Source organism: Myodes glareolus, chromosome 25 (genome assembly GCF_982192425.1).
Source record: "Myodes glareolus chromosome 25, mMyoGla1.1, whole genome shotgun sequence".
Lineage (NCBI taxonomy): Eukaryota > Metazoa > Chordata > Mammalia > Rodentia > Cricetidae > Myodes > Myodes glareolus.
Window position 1 is genome coordinate 33,071,155 of NC_142050.1, and position 19,309 is coordinate 33,090,463.

At 39.8% G+C, this 19,309-nt stretch overlaps 1 protein-coding gene across 6 annotated transcripts in view; it reads right to left on the minus strand.

The window, feature by feature from the left end:
• Window positions 1–2,096: 2,096 nt before the first annotated feature.
• The window catches only part of Cnot4 (CCR4-NOT transcription complex subunit 4), a 104,884-nt gene continuing 87,671 nt past the window's right edge, over window positions 2,097–19,309 (minus strand). For 4 of the 6 annotated variants that reach the window (XM_085683988.2, XM_085683987.2, XM_085683985.2 and 1 more), the window contains 2 exons: window positions 4,150–4,362; window positions 2,097–3,456 (listed from right to left, as the gene is read on the minus strand). In XM_085683988.2, coding sequence (XP_085540114.1) covers window positions 3,155–3,456; window positions 4,150–4,362 — 515 coding nt within the window. In that variant the 3' untranslated portion in view covers window positions 2,097–3,154. The remainder of the gene's footprint in view (window positions 3,457–4,149; window positions 4,363–19,309) is intronic. The other 2 variants (XM_085683990.2, XM_085683989.2) reach the window with 1 other exon arrangement.

The window sequence follows — 19,309 nt, forward strand, 5'->3', positions numbered from 1 at the left end:
GGAGAAAAGCAGATTGCATTTTAGCTGGCTTTCCAACAGTAATGCAGAGAGCAAGATAATGGAGTAAAGCCTTCAAACTTGTGAAGGGAAGAATTTCACCTACTTAGAATCCTGTATTCATTGGGCCACCCACCCAAACTGTAAAATATTAACTTCAGACATACACATTGTGAAAATGTTTTTTTTTCCTGTCTTTTCTCAAGAAATTACTAAAATACACCATTCAGCAAAGTATGAAACTGGAGGAGAAAAGGTTGGAGAATAATTATCGGAATATAAGAGAAAGAGGACCCAGGAAGAGAAAGGCCTTAAGAATACTCAGATACACCAGACCCACATGACTGAGATAGTCACAGTGAAGTAGCCCATACCACAGCTCCCACTGCCTCTGTAAGCACAGGCTGCCTGTCACTTTGGTCCAGGTACTTTCTATATTCCTTAGACTTTGTCCAAGCCGTCCATGTCTTAATCAGTCACACACACACACACCCCACCCCTAAGTCCTGTGCTTTTAATTTACCAAAGGAGATGGCAGTGAAGCAAGTTTCGGCACAGACAACAGTGAGCCCCAAGCATCTAGGGCTGGCCTTACACAGCAGACACAGCAGGTACTATGACTGCTGAGTTTGATCTCCAGGACTCACTGTGACCCGACCCATTCATCGTCTTCCCTAAGTAGGCTTTCAAAATCTACTGGAGAAGCTAACACTAAACCATGACCCAGGGACTCTAGTTGATCTGGTTGAGCACTGTTCTCCTGCCACTGCTGGGCCTGCTGTTATTCAGCTTTTAAAAACTAAACAGTTTGTTGTCTAGGGATGTAACAGTTGGCAGAAGGGAAGAAAGGGAAGTCTGACAGAGAAATGAAGGTAATGACTGATAGTGTTTGTGGGCTGTGACTAAAGGCCCAGCAGCGGGACAGAGGTGCCCAAAGTGCTACAATCTTGTACGCTGATTTTAACTGTGGTAGGCACACAGGCCACTGCTATTTAAACAGTGGTACCCCTTTATAGGGTAGGTATGGTCCATTAAACACACAATTACAGCATGGAAGAATTTCCCTTTCACAGAAAAAGCAGCATTTTTACCGCTTTACTGATTGCAGGATTCCCCCCATTGGCTTCCTGAAAAGGCCTGTGCTTCCTCAGTGTTACACCAAGTAGGTTCTGGAAACTAAAGCAAAGTTCACAGGACAAAGCTCTTTCATATCGCTACAACATTTTGGTTATTTTACAAAACTTGTTTTTCTATTCTCGTTCAACCTGTACTTGTGGTGATATTTGAGAATATACTGCTTACTATCTACAATACTGTTTTCTTTTTACTTTGTTAATTCTTTTGACGGGGTCTCACTCCATATCCCAGGCTGGCCTGGAACTCATGGCAATCCTGTCTCAGGCTCCTGAGTGCTAAGATTATAGGTGTGAATGCATTAAACAAAACAAATCAAAAAACCTGCTTTCTTTAAATGAAGTAAAAGCAAAGATAAGTAGATTAAGAAAACAAATCAATCACGAAGTAATCATATACATCTATTTGTCCTCTAGAAGATTCCCTTTGGGCAACAAGATTGTCAAAGGGGTGCAGTCTAAAAAAAGACAAACTGTTCGGATTCCCCGGGTTCTGGGAGGAAACACTGCATCCCATCTCCCCTCCTATAGTGGGTGTCTCCCGACCCATAACAGGCGTGTCTGACTGCCCACTGCAGGGCTTCTGTATCTCTTTCCTGTAATTGGTAAGAGGATGCTATCGACACCTGATGCTCCTGCCAGGTCTCCCTAGAGATGATCCCATCCTCTCTTGGCAAGCAGCCTCTCAGCTGGGATGGCCTGCTCTGCATCTCTAGCAGCCTGGCAGAGGTCTCGGCTAATGAAAGCCACTGGAAAAGGAACTGCTGCCAGCAAGAAGGCTGGTGATCTTTAAAACTATCAGTGAGTGACAAAAAAACCTGTAATTTGTTTTCTATTTCTTTCAAAATCATCCTCGGTTGTTGAAGATGTAAAATCTAGTGGAAACTCAAAATGGTACTGTATCACAAAATATTTCAAATTCACAAGTAACAAACTGGAAAAACAAAACCAAGAATCACCCGATAGTCACCATCAAGTTTTCTGTTTTATTTAAGATTTTAGTTTTAATTCTGAAGAAAGAGGTACATTTCCTTGTTTTTAGTTTTAGCATCAGGTTATAACCAGGTTTGTTTTCTTTTCTCCTGTCTTTTCAATACTGCACAAACGTCCAGAAACTACAGGGTTAAGTAAAAGCTGCAGGCAAAGAGGTCAGAGATTTGCTCCTGTTGGTGATCAGATGGCCCCAGAGTGCTGGCTCAGAGTGCCCTGCCAGGTGGACTTATGGTCAAAGAAAAAAAGATTCTGACAGAGGAGAAAGACTGAGGAAATCATTTATAATTCAGCTCTTATATTATGGATAGGTATTAAATCTGTGAATACTTTTTTCCTTTAAAACATCTGAATTTAAATCTAAAGCCAAAATTTTTTTTCTTTAAAAAATTTACTTCTCCCTCTTTATAAACTCTTTAGCAGTAGGCCAGATCCTACAGATAATTCATGTTGCCATCCACTACCAATAAACTTCCCTTTGCTTAATGAACAATTGAGTCCTCCCCATCAATTCAATAAGAATATAAAATGAAAAGCATTTTTTCCTGCAATAGTGAAAAGCTGAATACAAGATGGATTCCAGGACCACTGCTTTCCCCCATGCATTTAGCAATCTCATTCAAGCCAGCCTGGTTTTCAGTCTGCAGTTGATAACGCATTTACTTGACCTTTCCTATAGATTAATCGTCATTTTCTGCTAAGCAGACTATGTCATTATTATGAGCGACAGACACACAATATTTTTCTAAGTATTGAGACTGCCTTTTGATTTTCTTTTTCCTCTGCTTAAAAAGGCATTTCCTCCCCAGAACCATTCAACAGTGTCACTCACTCAAATGCTGGATCAACTGAAACTTTTACAATCAAACAAAAGATGGTAAAGACGCTGTGAGCACATCGCATCTGGGGGTAGGGAGAAAAAAATGACCAGGAACTGGATTCTTCAGAACGTAAGAGATGAGAAGGGAGCTGTGAGTGGGCCGAGAGGGAGAAACAGGGTGGACAGATCCTGCCCTTCTGAACTCCCTCTTTGCTTAGTGGCGGTCCAGTGTTGAACTCTGTAGCAGATCTGTAGGGGTTTTGCTGGGGGGTCTGAAGGCTGTCTGGAAGCCTGGGGGTGGGGAGTGGAAGCTGGAAGGATTTGAAGGAGGTGGGTAAGGATTCCAACTGGCTCTGTGCAGAGGGATCTGTGTGCTGAAGGGGGCGCTGTGGTGAGTCTGTGACGGGGCAGCGCTGGGGCCGTCCATCTCTGTGAGGGCCTGAAGGGATTTTAGCCAGTGTGGAGGATTGTCATCTTGAATAGAGTCTAAACTGTTTCCTGAAGATGCTGGAATACCTACAGAGGAAACAGGAGACAAAAAGAAAACGGTGAGTTTGTAAGGAAACTTACAAACCAAGGTACTCAGTTAAATTTTAAAGAGTGATTTATTTACCCAAGAAATAAAAGAATTACAATTTTAAATTTCCAACTGAAACTTAAAAAAAAAAAATGTTCTTTTAACCACCCTCTCCCTTTTCCAGCAATGACCAAGATTTACTGTTGCATAAACACTCTTCAACTATGAACTTACTCCCTCACTTTCAGAGGCGGAACAGCGGAAAAACAAAACCAAAAATCCCCCAACATCCTCCCCCAAAGAAGCCCAGGATCCCCAGAAGCAAATGGCATATTTCCCTATTGCACTTGCCCTTCTCCAACAGGGATCTGAACAAGGACAGCCTTATATAGGGAGCTTTATAAAGAGTGGAGTATGTTTCTCTTAACATGGCTCAGTTAGACCCTTTTGTACTTTGAGGCCTACAAAATACACGCATGCTGCCAGACTAGTAACACCTACTTACACCAAAAGGAGCAACCGAGGCACACAACTAGGCTGACTGGTTCACCATGACCCTAAGAATGAATCAGGCTTTGTGAAAGGAACTCATGACTCATGTCGGAGAGACCCCTGTTCTGATGTAATTAGTGCAAAACCAAAAAGCCCCCACTGATGGCTGTGGGTGGAGCTGAAGGGAGCAAGAAAGTTACCTGTGATGATGGCTGGGTCTGTCCAGCTGCCAGGGCTGTCCCAACTCACGCTGTCGGAGGTGGCAGTGTTGGACGTTGGTGCACTGTGGTTGGCGTTGGAGGGGGAAGAAGAATTGGGCAGTCCACCAAAGTTGATGTTAATGTTGGGTAGAAGTGCCCTTAGCCCGTCCTGCCATTCCTTCATATTTAAACTCTCTACAGAACTGTTGTTGTCTGGGAGATTTACCAACAAAAAATGAAAGATAAAAAAAATAAAAAGCTGACGTTAGAAACATATGCTGTTCTTTGGTGGTTAAGCGGGAGAGGAATTACTCTTTCTTTACTGAGCATTAATGGGTCGTCCTACAAACTGGGTTAGGGCTTTGCTTGTGAGCTCAGGGCCTTCAAGTGAGGGACAGGAAGCTTTCTCAGGCTGATGGGAGGGGCCTCCTGACTACTACAAGTTTACAAATCAGTAATCCAGCTGCAGGACTCAATGCTCCAGTGACAAGCCAGCACCAACTACATGATAAACTTTCATGATGTGAGGTTATTTAGCCAGCTCAGTTGATGTACACTATTAGAAAAAAAAAAACCTGTCAATTCACTATAGGAGCTCATTTCTGGGTCCATTAAAAGGAAGAAAGTCATTTTATTGAGAATAAACATAAGCCAAAAGTAAAAGAAAGCCAAGTTCTCCTGATTATAAACCTGGTATTGCATTGCAGGGGCGTGATCATATAATCAGATAATCAAAAGACTTCTGAATCTGGAAAGGATATTTTCCCTGAAGAGCAGCAAGCAGGGGCTGGCACCTCTTGGTGCAGCTGGTCCCCAGCGTCTCTCAGCTCTGCTCTACACTCCTCTCCAGCTCCACAGAGTTTAAGACTATGGTTTTCAGAGTCTTTTATGGATATTGTCAAATAGAAGTCGCTACCAATGTAAAATGGGTTTGTATCAATTGTGGTTTAAACTGGGGTTTACTATTGTTCAGAACCCATATGTAATACTTGGGGCTGGGAAGGTAAAATCTAACAACTCCTTAGAATTACTTTTTTACTGAAAATAAGAATGAATCAAATAACCAACTATAGCTTTGGAAAAGCAAAAACATCTCCGTCTACAGAACTGATCAGCAATCAACATGGAGGATAATATCAACAGTGACAATGATTCATCAGGCAGTCTATGCTCTTTGATAAGTTCAGAATTTCCTCTTCAAATTTTGCTTCACCTCATCACTGACCTCTGGTCAGATTTTACTAGGTTTCAGCAAATGTAGCATCTCATGGTACTATCATTTATGGAAGACAAACACAACTAAAGGCAATAAAGCTCATCTCTGAACCTGACTGAAATGAAGAACACTCTACACTAGGTAAACAAAACAATGGGGGCAGGGGCAGTGTCCTCAAACTTTACTTCACAACTGGTATTATTTCCTAAGCCTTATCCTTCTTACACCTGCACATTATTTTCTTTTGCATTGGGTCATATAACTTACAAGGCAGTGTACTGTTAATGATTTCATTTGATCATCAAAACTCTGTGAGGTAAATAGATAAAAACCAGACAGGGATATTTTCTACTATTAGTCTTAGCAGTGCATGCTTGAATCCTAGCTAGTAATACCCAAGGTGAATGGGGCAGGGGAACCATAGCAACATGGCAGGACTGCCCCAAAAGAGAAAAAAAGCTGTCCTCATTTATAGAACTCATTTTTAGTAACTTGAGACCAGACAGAGAGATATATTTGAAAAAAATATTATTATCAATATCTCTCTTGGTCTACTTTGTGTAGACTATTAATTGAATTTTTTTTTAAGAGTCAAACATTTAAGGGTCCTACAAAGTCCACAATTAGAAAGAAACAGAAAACAGGAGTATCACTAGCCCATCTATCATGGATGATGGGCAGGACACAGAAATAACACACCTCAAAGAACAGGCTGGCCTTTTAGCCAAGACACCACCCCCACCCTGTGCTGTGTTAAATTCAGAACTGTATGTGAGCTAGAAAAGCACTCTATCAATAAGCAACACCCCCAAGCTCCAAGAACCAGCCCCCCTCCTTGAGACAAGGTCTTATGCATCTTAGGCTGGCCTTGAACTTCCTATATACATACGGATGACTGATCCTCTTGCCTCTGTCTCTGGAGTATTAAAAGTACAAGTGCATTCCAGGTTTACATGATGCTGGGTCTCACACCCAGGGCTTCCAGCATTCTAGGCAAGCGTTCTATCAACTATACTAAATACCCCCAGGACCTACCAATCCCGAGCATGAAACATTCTAACTGAAAATATAATCAGTGTTTTGCTCTAGGTCCATAGCTTGTACTACGCATAAACAAGATCTCCCTGAAAAAAACCTGAAATCATAGGATGTGTTCAATTACAGGAAGGTTTGCTGGGTAAGACACAGTATGGCTTCTAAAGCAGTGAAACTGAGGGGAGAATAAACTTAGAAAGCTGTTCTAAGAAGCAAAGCTGAACTCTGAGAAACAAAACCTTCAATTCCTTGGTAAGAAAAAGATGCTGTGTAACTATGGGAAGGACTACAGGATGGTAATTCCTCCTGGCTGGTCTGGGTGGTTCAGGTCACTGAGATGCCCAAATCAATGATTGGCTTCTCTCTTCCTTACCTCACTCATAATATTTTCTTGACTGTTACTTTATATTTGCCAAAAGCAAAACAAAGAACACTTACCTTCACTTACTGAGTACCACACTCGGGAAAACTTACCATGAAGCTAGTAACAATGCTGCAAAAGGCAGCAAAGAGCCCTGCACCCTACATTTCAGCTTTGCCGCCAACCAATAACTATTTTTTAAAAAAAAAAAACTCACTTTTTCTTTCTTTTTAATCAAAGGCTATTTGTTCACCTGATTGCGAAATAATACAACTCTGCTATAGAGTTACCCAAAGTCAGTCATCTCTGGTTTATGGCACACAAACAACAGGAAACTATAAACTCAGGATAGTTTGAATATAAGAGAGCTTGGGAAATAATCTTTACAGAAAAACATCAAACAACATTCCTTCCTCTCCCCCCTCCAAAACAAAGCATGTGCCTAAACATTCTGGGAGTTTCAGAGCATACATAATGTGTGGCTTACAGTGAGGATGCGTAGGGGAGGGGCACTATACAAGACAAGACCCACAGCCTTAGCTTGTGGAATGGATACATATTCTATAGAGCTTAGGAGAAAGGTTTACTTAACACCTTCTCTACTGCTGAGTGTTTGTGCAGACAAAGGCAACCAACCTCATCAACACAGTTCCATATACTCTACCCTCACAACTTGACCTGGATTCCTTTTGACAGTAGACCTCTAGTAACTCCATCCCTGGAAACACAGCCAAGTTTGTTTCTATAGTAAGTGCTCTGTCACTGAGCCACACCCTGGCTTGGCAGCCATTGGCACTGCACTACAATCCTCATGTGGCTAGCTGTCCTACACACTGTGGGATGCTTACCAGCACCATACCCTCCAGATGCCAGCTGTGACAATCCAATCTGTCTATAGATATTCCAAGTATCATGGGAGGGAGGCGGGGCAGAGTCTCCCATTAGGGCAAGGAAACGGGACTCCTTTGCTTTTAAGGCTACATTCCCTCTCCAAACAGTATCAGCACTAGGACCACACTGACTCAATAGGGTGCAACTTAATGACCAACAAGTATTTCTCTATTGGTCACCAGTAAACTTCCCAATGAGGCAAGGCAGCAGATTTCTAACTTGCCGGAACTGGGCAAGTATACAGGTCTCTTAGGAACCTAGCCATAACAGTCACTGTGCTCACAGAGGTGCTGTGTGGCCAACCTGATTAGCATGTCTGCCCATGGCCAAATCATTGCAAAGGTGAGAAAAACATGGAAAGGAATCACACAAGCAGAACTTGAAAAGACCAAGCAAGGTACAAAGAAGATCAAGCCACTAAATATATTTTATGGTAAAAATGATACTGACTTTTTTTTTAAGTATGTAATTAGTGCTGGCAGGGCTATCTGTAAACACACAGGCCTTATCAACTAAGACAGTTTGACACAATTGAATCCACAGATATGCCAAGTCCTCCAGCCCTTTACACTTAGGTAGGATCAGCTGGTTCACAAACTTGGCCCTAATTCTTAGTTTTCATCTACCAGATGCAGTACTGGGACCAGAGGATAGGACCAGAGAACTCATATTTCAAGTTAAATTATTCTGAAAGAGTGGCCTGAACCCTGTGAGTCCCAGTTAGAAAGCAGTCCTAAAATTCACCTTATATTTCAGCCTTCAAGTTCTTTCTCACGGTTACCCCCAAAAAAACCCCAAATATGCATACATTTCTTTTCCTTTGCTCTCAACATGCACAATCAAAGGCTCCTACATCACACAATTCCGTCAGGACATGGGAGGCGGCCCCGCATCTCTGCACATCACACTGCATCACGAGTCTGGGCGTGACATCCATCCTCATCAGCATTTACTGTGTGAAAGCCCAACTCCCTCAAACTTCAACAGCCCATCTTCATGTGATTCAAATATAACTGAACTATGCCCAAGCCAAATTTTAAGGAACAAAAAAGTTATCATATTAGAGGTTTTATATAAAAATATTGTTTAGGATTGCTGCAAAAATCACTGTAATTTATTAATACGAAACTATGGCTGTCTTTCAGACATAAATACAATCAATTTTTGAAAAATATTCCACTTAAATGATAGAGGTTATACTCAAATTTCTAGGACTATGTTTATTATAAAGCAAGACCCACAGAATGGCAGAGCGGAGTTGCTTGGGCACAGACAAAAGGGTTTCACCACAGTCCTGAAAGTAGATTTTAGATTTAAAAAAAAAAAATCTAAGAATGCAAATGACAAGAGTTCTAAAGAGGAAATGTCAGGTGCCTTAACAAAATATTTAAAAGTTAAATTTTGCTTACACCAGAATAAGGAAGCAGAAACGACATAAGCAGAAAAACGTGGGGTCAGCTAGGAAGCATTCTGCTTTGTAAACGTTAGTTCCTGTCAGTCTACTTCACTGGAATGCTTTCTGGATCTCTCAGTTAATTTTTATTCTGTCTCCCCAAAATCTGCCCCTTTTCTCTCTCACCCAAACCCTTCTAGATGACACACACTGTGGGAACAATACTCTTGTCATGGAGCTTGGTATCTTGCACTTTCCCCTTATTTCAAGATCAGACTTGAAGATCCTAACAAAATTTAATTTTTATGTGCATTATGCAATAAACAAATGGTTCTTTCAAAAAAACAAGAAATCTCTCGGAAGCCAGGTGGAGGTTTGGGTACCCAAAAAGCTTCCCTCGATGTAAACAAGGAAGAAACAAGTCACGAAGATGCCTTCAGTACAGTTCAGGTGCCAAAACACTTTAACATATATACATTTTTTAAAAAATCCAGTACATGTGTATTGTTTAAATAGGAAATGCTACCCCCCACCTTTTTTTAGACATGGTCTCATCATGTACCCCTGACTGGTCTGGAATTCACTATGTAGATCAAGCTAGCCTCATAGAAAGCTGTCCAGTTCTGCCTCCCAAGCGCTGCTACGAAAAGTGTATGTCACCACACATGGCCAGAAGGGCTTCTTTAAAAAAGCAAATATTCTGGTACGAATAAAGGACAGCAGCCAAGATCTGTAAAACACAGTGTATTGGTTTTCTACTCCAGACACCGCTCCATCACTCTGCTCCAGGTCACTATTTCAGGGCTAAGAGTTCAGTGAAGTTACATAGCAGCTTCATTTCACAAATGAGAAGCTGAATAGCCTCTAGTCCTTTAAAGAATTTATCCAAGGATACATAACTTAAAAAAGGTCAACAACAGTAACCAAGACTCAGTATAATTTGAAAGTATTCATTTCTGTGAAATTCACTGTCAACCAGTGCTAGTCCTGGCAGCATGCATGAGATACAGACAAGGTGCCTAACCAGAGCACGTAACAGGAAGTTCTGTGGTAGAAACAAACAGGCACCATGAGGCAAAAGAAGGAAGCGAGCGAGCGACACTGTGCAGATGGGATCCTTGATGCCCAGGCAGCATCAGAGGCAGGTGGAAGGAGCCTCTGGGAAGAACAGAGGCTGGTATGCACCCACAAAGGTAAGTTTTAAAAGGTATAAGCAGGTGTGCTTTACATTTTTCTGCTAGGCATTTTTCTGTTCTAGAATGTGCCTGTCAAGAACTATAAGCCGATTTTGGAAGAAACTAAGATCATCATGAGAATAAGGGGTCCGGGTGACTGATACATGAAGAATGTCCATGTATAAACCTGAACATAAACGAGGAAAACATTGATGGGGATCATGGTGTGCACCTATCATCTCAGGAGGCTGGCCTAGTCTGCAAAGTGAGTTTCAGGCCAGCAAGGGTATCTAGAAGTACCCATCTGGAAAAAGGGGTGTGGGGGGGGAACAAATTATAAATTTAATAGCAACGATTATTTCATCTATATAGGAAATAATCACAGAAAGGATCAGAAGGAACCTGAAACGGGGGATATAAACACTAAGCTCAATAAAGGAGACACAGAGGGGAGGGAAGGGAGAGAGGGAGAAGAACAGGGAGAGACAGACATAGAGACCGATCTGTCTAGGAAATCTATAGAGGCTGATGAAACAAGAAGTCCACACAGACATGCATATACAAGAGCAAAATGTGCACTCTGAAGCAGGTTAGGGTTAGGTTGAATTAGGGAAAGCCCTGGGGGAAACACAAAGACCACACACGATACACACCTAAGATGACATGGAGACCACCTGTCAGACTATGATTTCCCCAAAACAGATGACAAAATTGCAGGCCATGTGGGGTCATGCTAGACCTTGAGAGTCAACCACTCTAGCATCTCAAGGTCCAAATCTGCTCTAAGGCTGAGTGGTGGTGGCACATCCCTTTAACTCCAGCACTTAGGAGGCAAAGGCAGATGTTGGATCTCTGTGAATTTCAAGCCTGGCCTACAAGTTACAGGATAGCCAGGACTACACAGCACAGAGAAACCCTGCATTGAAGAAACAGAAAGAGAGAAAAAAACCTGATAAAGCATCTTCCTACATGTCTTTCCCAAGACAGTAAAGGAGGAAGAGAACCTCATTCTGCCCAACAAGAGGATTAGTTAACTCATTGCAAAATTCACCCTTCAGGATTTACAATTTTAGTAAAGAACGATGAGATTCCATTCTTAGAAGGCAACCATCCTGACTATTTCTACCACTGCCACAGTGTGCTTCAATCATTCACTTTATTCTTTCCTACCAGACTCTGAGCTCCTCCTTGGTTTGGCAAATAGTATCAACCCTTACTAGGCAATGGAATGAAGGATGCTCAACAATACCTTTTCCAAAACAGGTCAGAAAAAGAATGGGTGAAGGTGGTCCCCATGTGGGAGCAATGATTCACTGACTACAGAAGTTGCTAAAATGTCATTCTAGCTATGCCCCATAAATATTAATAATAATAAGGAAGTGGAAATGAGATGGCATATAAAAAAGTCAGTTGCATAAAGAGTATCTGATAAGATTATATTTGAAAAGATCTACAAGATAAAATAGGCATCTATGAGCTATCTGTAACGCAAGATATTTTAATTCTTATGGATTAAAATTAGAATCCATAATGATCGAATGCATGCTAATGGCAAGGAAAAGCCATGTGTAGAATCATGGAAAAAACAGGAGAAGCATCTGCTGAGTCTTAGGTCACTAACATTGAGCCACAGGAAAAGGCAGAGATCAAAGATTTTTTTTTAGTGGTCATTTCATTCCTGTCCACCCCACCCTCTTTGGAAAGAATGGGCTCTCCTAACCAAAAGGACAGACTAAGTAACATGACAAAGGGAGATACAGAGGCAGTTAAAAGGCTCTCTAGGTGCGAATATACCCCAGGATGCCAGCCCTCACAGATGAGACCGCAGAGCCTTTTTTGACAGACAAGCCACACGGGAGCAAGAGGCCAACTGCAGAAACTGCACACTTCAGTTCTTCAACGACTGATACTAATACCTGTTTGTTCTGCTTTTGTTTCAACACATTTCTCTGGGAAATAAGCAAGATTTTGTCAAGAATTATAGCCCCCTTCCAACTGACGTATTCGAGATGTTAAACTTATTTTGAAATTGAGCAGGTAGTCATGGGGGTGTCTTCTACTGACAACTATTTTTCAAACAGAAATATTTCCTTCCTATATTCCATGACTTATTTCCTCTTACATTGCCTGCTCACATCACAGGCCTTCCAGTTAGCTCCTTCTTCCCCTCTGACATACCAGCCCCCAAACAGAGTAGAATACAGCAGCCAATAAAAGCCAAAAAGATTTTCCATAATGAACCAATCAAATCAAAGTAATTCATTTGGTATAGGTTCCTTAGGTTGTTGGACTATAGTATATCTTGAATTCAACGGTCCATGCTGTTTTGAATGATTACCCTTTGGAATAAAGATGGTTAAAAATAGCATGGCTACCAACAGAGTCCAGGCAAATTTATGCAGAACTTTAGATACTATGTTAGTCTCTGCCACACTGTTTGGATTGTTTAACTCTGCATTTTTCTATATATTTAACAAAATGTACAGAAGTTCAAAATATGGAAATAAAGAGGTAGTTGTACAGGTGTCAGAATCAAGAGTGAAAACCATATCTTAAAATTACTACATTCTTTACACAAATTAAAATAGTTGCTAATAACACAGCTGTCATCTTATAATTATATAGTCATTTCATAAGGCAAACTTCTAAGATGGGGACATAGAAGAATTCACTCTAGAACAAATTCAATCACACAAAATTTATCATGTACACATTCCTATTTTTTTTCTTTTTTAAATGCATCAGGAGAGTACAGGAGAGAAAAAAGAAAACCTAAGTATCCAGTAATGTGCACAGGAAAAGGCATAATGGATTTACTTATCAGACTCATGTTATCTGAATTTTTTTTTAAAAAAACAAACAAACTCGTACAGCTGGGTATGGTGGCGTACATCTCTGATCCCAGCACCCAGGAAGCAGAAGCAGGCGGATCTTTGTGAATTCCAGGCCACCCTGGTCTACAGAGCGAGTTCTAGGACAGCCAGAGCTACATGAAGAAACCTTGCTGCAACAACAAAAAACAACAACAAACCAAACTGGTACAGAGTGTCTAAAAACACCACCTAAGCAGATGTGCACATCTAAATCAGAAATAGTACAACCTTGGTCGAACCACAATGTTAACTAGTCTGAGCCTCAGCTACCCCCTTTTTAGATGCGTATATAAACACAAATGTAAGGACAAGTATTGTCAGTAAGAATGGCTTTCATGGCAAGGCAGATCTATTATCTGACCACCTGGAATTACTACCATCAGATATAAGCTCAATTTAAGAAAGGCACTGTCAAGTAACATATATTACAGAGAGCTACAGAGAAAACTGGGTATCAAGTTACATGTGAATGGCTGAACTGAGAATCGGATCGACATCCAAAAGACAGAAAACAAGCAGTAACCTCCTTTGTGGATTTGCAAAACAGCACTGAAACGGTATAAATGGGAAATGATGAAAAGATTTTGAGAAAAAAAATTGCAATTATAAGTTGCCATAAAGAACTCCTAATTATTAAAACAAAGTTCTTTAACAGCTTACCAGTAAAAAGAATTCTGAAAATTCCAGTATTTTATAGAAGCTTTAGGAATTGTGTCTAAGTTAAGAAAGATCAACACTATTTATCTACTTATATCTATATATACATATAGACAGTATATACAGAACTTTTTCCTGTGCACATCAAATAAGCAGTAAAATGGAAAGCAGTAACACTGTAAACACCTGTGTGGTGGTGGTGGTAGGGCGCTGGGAAGGGAATTAAAGTGTAACATGCAGTTGGAGTTATGGGGGAGATCTTAACAATGTAAGGAAGAGGTAGGTCACAATTCAGGTTTATTCTGACTACATGATTCCACAGCCAAACTCTCACACAAAGTAGTTCAAGCTTTGTAGGCCCCAGGAGCAGCATGACCCCAAACATGCAATGAATGTCAACCGGGTCCACCCTGCTCCCACACTCTCGTAATAGTCACACTGTTCTGCTTGCTTCTCATGTCCCTGTTGAATGACAGAAGAGTGTCTCTTCCCAATAAAGTCAACAACAGCTTTTAATTGTTCAGTGTTGAAAAAACATTTTTTTTTAAATTGGGGTACAAGTTTCTTTCCAGTTTTGCATTCAGATTAGACACTTTGCTGACTTTACAGCGATTCCCAATAGTTTCTATTGAAATTTCTAAGATTTCTGATGTTCACAATTTTTATAATTAAGAGATTTTCCAATGATCTAGAAGTTAAATCACTAAAGCTGTATCTACTGCATTTTGATTATACAGTTCACTTTTATTTTAACAGTGAGATCAGTCAGCCTCATCCAATTCTAAAGGACACCTCTTACAAGCACAGAATTATCTTAAGGGCCTATGAACTCACAAAATCGCAAATGAAACTAAAATTACTCATTTTTCCAAAATATTATTTTAATTAAGGCAAATTCATAACTTGGTTATGAGCTGCATGCTTAAGTATTTCGAGGCATTAGAATGGTTTACTTTGCTGTAATTTCATTTAAAAAAATTCAGAACCCGATCACTACTTTCTATGAAGACAGAATATAATGGGTATAGTTACAGTATGACAGATGCAGCTCAGCTGACCACTCATACACCTCCACGAGTTTCTTGATGCAAAACTTTTGCAAACCAAGAGGTATCTGTTAAGGTTTGAGATTGGCTGAGATACAAGCACTCGTTTTCTGAAACAAACATGTACACATTGAAATTTCAGTAATTATGTGCAATGTGTGCTATAAGGGGAAAAACACTAGAAATGTAATATTAATAAGTGAAGAGAGACAAGCTGAAAAGGGTAATGTTATTCCAAAGAAGACAAAAATAGAACAGGGAAAACTACAGGGAAAGTAAACAGACCAGTGGCTTAGTGGGGGTGGGGGGATGCATGAACAGACAGAATACAGAGGAATATCAGGACAGTACAATGATGGACATATGTCATTTACAGTTGTTTAATTCTGTACAATGTACAACAGCATGCGTGAGTAGTCCTCTTATAAACTGTGGAATCTGGGTGATAGTGCTGTATCAATGTATCAATGTAGTCTCATCAACTGGAAGATGCAGGGAATGGAGAAAGCTATGCATTGTGGGGGAAAGGAGTGCAGGGGAAACTTAACTTCTAATTTTGCAGTGAACAAAAAGCAGCTCTAAGCACATAGGTTTTCTGATGCTTTTTAAAGGTTATTTTGATTTTCCTTCCTCTTATTTAATTACTAGGGTAAAAGGAAACCTTTCCAGTTTTCAAATGATTATTTTAATATGAAGAACAGAGAAATTCTTCAACAACACAATCACCTGGTATTGACTACTATGTCAATGTATATGCTTGTGACATGTAGTTTTATTACTGAACTTTTTATTACACACACACACACACACACACACACACACACACACACACACACAGAGTCTGTCTTAATAAGACTGCATCCTCTCCAGTCCGCAAGAGCCAGTCCTCCTGTGCAGGATAGCATTTCAAAAGACTCTGATGAATTCAAAGACTTTTATGCTTACCACCAGTCCACTAAAAAGACTTTATTTTAAAATCACTTAAGATTATGTATTTATGTAAATGTTCATCCTTAGTTATGATTTATTATAGTTGAATTTGGAACAGATTGCCAGAGATGGTCTTGACAGAACCAATTCTCAGTCAATATTCAAGCTCACTGCAAAAGAAGGCAGGAAGGGAAGAGGGAAGGAAGATTAGATGAATACATTTTAAATATAAGTCAGAAACTGTAATTCTTATTTCAGATATTCTGGAGCGTCACACTGAATTAGAACTAATGTTTTAGTGAAAGAAAATAATTAGAAATATTACATGATTTTTAAAGAATGTCTTAAAAACTTGCCTGAACTGAATCACAAAACTTTCCAATGTCAAAAATCTGTTGGTTCAACATTTAACAATGCAGTGGTTGCTCTTCAGTCAGTTTCCAAACCCAGACTATGCCTTCTGTTCAATGTGTTGTTTTAATTCAAAAGAGAAAGGAAGAAAAGAATACGATCATTTAAAAGATCCAAATCCATCCTGGTAATAAATGGACAGGGGAGCAGAGTGCCTCCAGCTAGCAGAACACACTGAGTGACAACTAGCATTTCTGATAGAGAAAATCTAGGACATCTGAATTCAGTAGGAAAAGCACACAAATAGCAAACATTAAGGTCTAGTTATGGGATTGGGGATGTAGATCAGTTGACGAGTGCCTGCCTAACTTATATAAGGCCCTGGGTTTGATTCCCAGCACTACATAAAAGCAGACATGTTAGCACATGCCTGTAACCCAACACTCAGAAGATGGTGATTCAGGGTCATCTTGTTACAAAGTAAATTTAAAGCAAGAATGGACTACATGAGACCCTGTTTCAAAGTAAAATATAAATAAATTTAGAAGATATAGTTGTGACTTCCCCACTAATTGTGGTAAATTACATGGATCAAGAATGATTCTTTGTCCAAAGAAAGAAAAAGGTAAAGATGTGAGCACAAGCTGCCAGAATGACACATAAGATGCTCAAAAATTAAAATCTGGAATTGTTGTAACATAACTTGTACATTTGAGGATTATTTAAACACATGTTTATCTTAGCAATATATTCAAGTAAATTTAAAAATACACTGAGAGATTGGGTGCGGTGGCTCATGCCTTAGTCTCTGTACTTAGGAGGCAGAGGCAAGCAGATCTCTGTGAGTTCAGTGACAGCCTTATCTACAGAACAAGCTCCAGGCCAGCCAGGGTTAAAAAGTGTGAACCTGTCTCAAAACAAAACAGTAACAAAGACCAACATACCAGGTTTTAAGAGTTTATATCTAGCAGGACTGATTGGGACCATGTGAAGATCACAGTAAGGTTTATTAGCAAACAAATTTAGAAGGAAGGGGTAAGGAAATGAACCTGACATTCTTTCCTTAATGGGCATTAGGAAGTAAACAGAGGGGTTGGAGAGATGGCTCTTCCAGAGGTCCTGAGTTCAATTCCTAGCACCCACATGGTGACTCACAAGCACCCATAATGAGATCTGGTGCCCTCTTCTGGCCTGCAGGCAGAACACTATATATATATAAAATAAAAAAAAATCTTTTTAAAAAGTAGATAGAGCCTTAATTCATAATGATGGTAGGTTTTTCTTTGTGGAGGGTGGGGAGGGGGAACTGGAGATCAAACACAGGACCTTATACAATTGCTACAACTATGAATTTTAATAAAATGTATTATTTTAATAGCAAAAACATAAGATGAAACAATAACATGCAACCTAACAGTTTTAGGTGAATGCAAAATGTTCCTACTTGGCTGATGACTTCATAACACAGGGCCTGGTTTACCTTCGTTTAGTTGGGTAGTCAACTTATAGATGTAAAAACAAAAGAAAAAAAACCAACCACACAGCTTCAGGGAGTCAGACTTCTGGCAACAGAACACATGTAATGTGCCGAGGCTTCAAGAAATCCCAGTGAAGCTCCAGACCATTGTGCTCAGTGTAAATATGGAGTTGAGTACTGGAATTACATTTTGCCGTATCAGGAAATACACAGCTGCAGGCTGTAACAGTTGACTGGAGAGAACGTTCTTGACCTTCTCTTGGAGATGCTGATGTTACCATCTTTAAATTCTTGTACAGTCTTTTCTGTTTCGGTGCTAAAGCATAATGTCCTCGATTGAAAAAGCCAGCAAAGCAGCTAAGAGTCTAAGAGGTATAGCACAGAGTACCTCTTCTTCAAACTTGAACTTGAGAGAGAACACACCTTTAGTGTTGCTGTAATACACCTTAGAGCCATCACTACATAGTTCTTGGATTATTTGTTTCATAGTATTAGAGATATCAGCAGTGTGTGTTGGTCCTAAGTGCATATATTAAATCTCACCACTTTTTAATCTTTTAGTTCTGACATTGACAATAATATAATGAAGTCTACATGAAGAACACTTGAAAGGCCAAACTTCTCCCCTCTTCTTAAAGTTCCTCCTGGATCACTGGGCCACAGTTGACTTGACAGCTTATAGGCCATGTGATAACTGCAGGTCCATGGGTACTTTGAAAGCCTTCATTTTCACTGACTCTGAGCAGAAAAACCCTTGAGAAAACCTCTAGAATAGTTAAACTGTAAGACACAACATTTAGTGAGGAAACACATCCAGAATCTTTAAGTTCTCTGTTCCAGTGAGTTGTAGGTATGAAAGAAAATTCAGACTCTTAACGTTCTTTTCACCAGTGAATTGTGCATATTAAAAAAAAAAAAGGAAGAGGACTAAAAAGATCTAAATTTTGTCTGAATGTGACTACTAAAACAAAACAAAAACCAAAACAAAACAAAAAACACCTCCTCACAATCCTTTTGAGATTGGATTATTATTTGATTCTTACAAGGAGAATTGCTAAAGACTGTGCTATCTATCAGAGGTCATTTGTAATATAAATCTTCAAAAATTATTTTTTCAAAGATTTTTCTGAAGAGTGACATGGGATGGTCTTATTTAGTAGTAAAATTTTGCACTAAAGATTTTAATACAAAAGTCTTTATTTGGGAGAAATAAAATTAGTCAGAAAATATTTTTAAAAGACGGCATTAATCCCAAATATATGAATGAGATGAAACACATCAGGATATGAGAAGTCCCAGAAGAATAGCATGAGACTACTTTCTCTGCTATAACTACCAGGTGGAGGATTTCCTTGACAATTAGATACAGCCGACAAGTACAGACAGGTACTACACCCAGAGCCTCATGCACACACAGAGAACAAATGTTATACCTTACACCTCAGCTAAGGAAAGCCTTTCTTGCATGATGCTAATTAAGCATCCTGAAGACAGTAAGGTGTTCCTAGAAGAAATCAAGGATCCAGGCTTTGGTTCCTTGTTCTTTTTGGGTTTATTTTTTCTGCAGAAGGGGACTTGGGGGGTGGAAATGAAAACTGTCAAAGCTTAAGTTGAAGCAGTGAAGAGATATGAGTATTTTAAAGTTTGATATTTATTTACCTTTCAGCTTACTGGGTAAAATATGGAATGTGGATATAGCCACTGTTAGAATGCCCCAACAATAAAGGGCCAAAATTCTCACTAACAATGAAATAA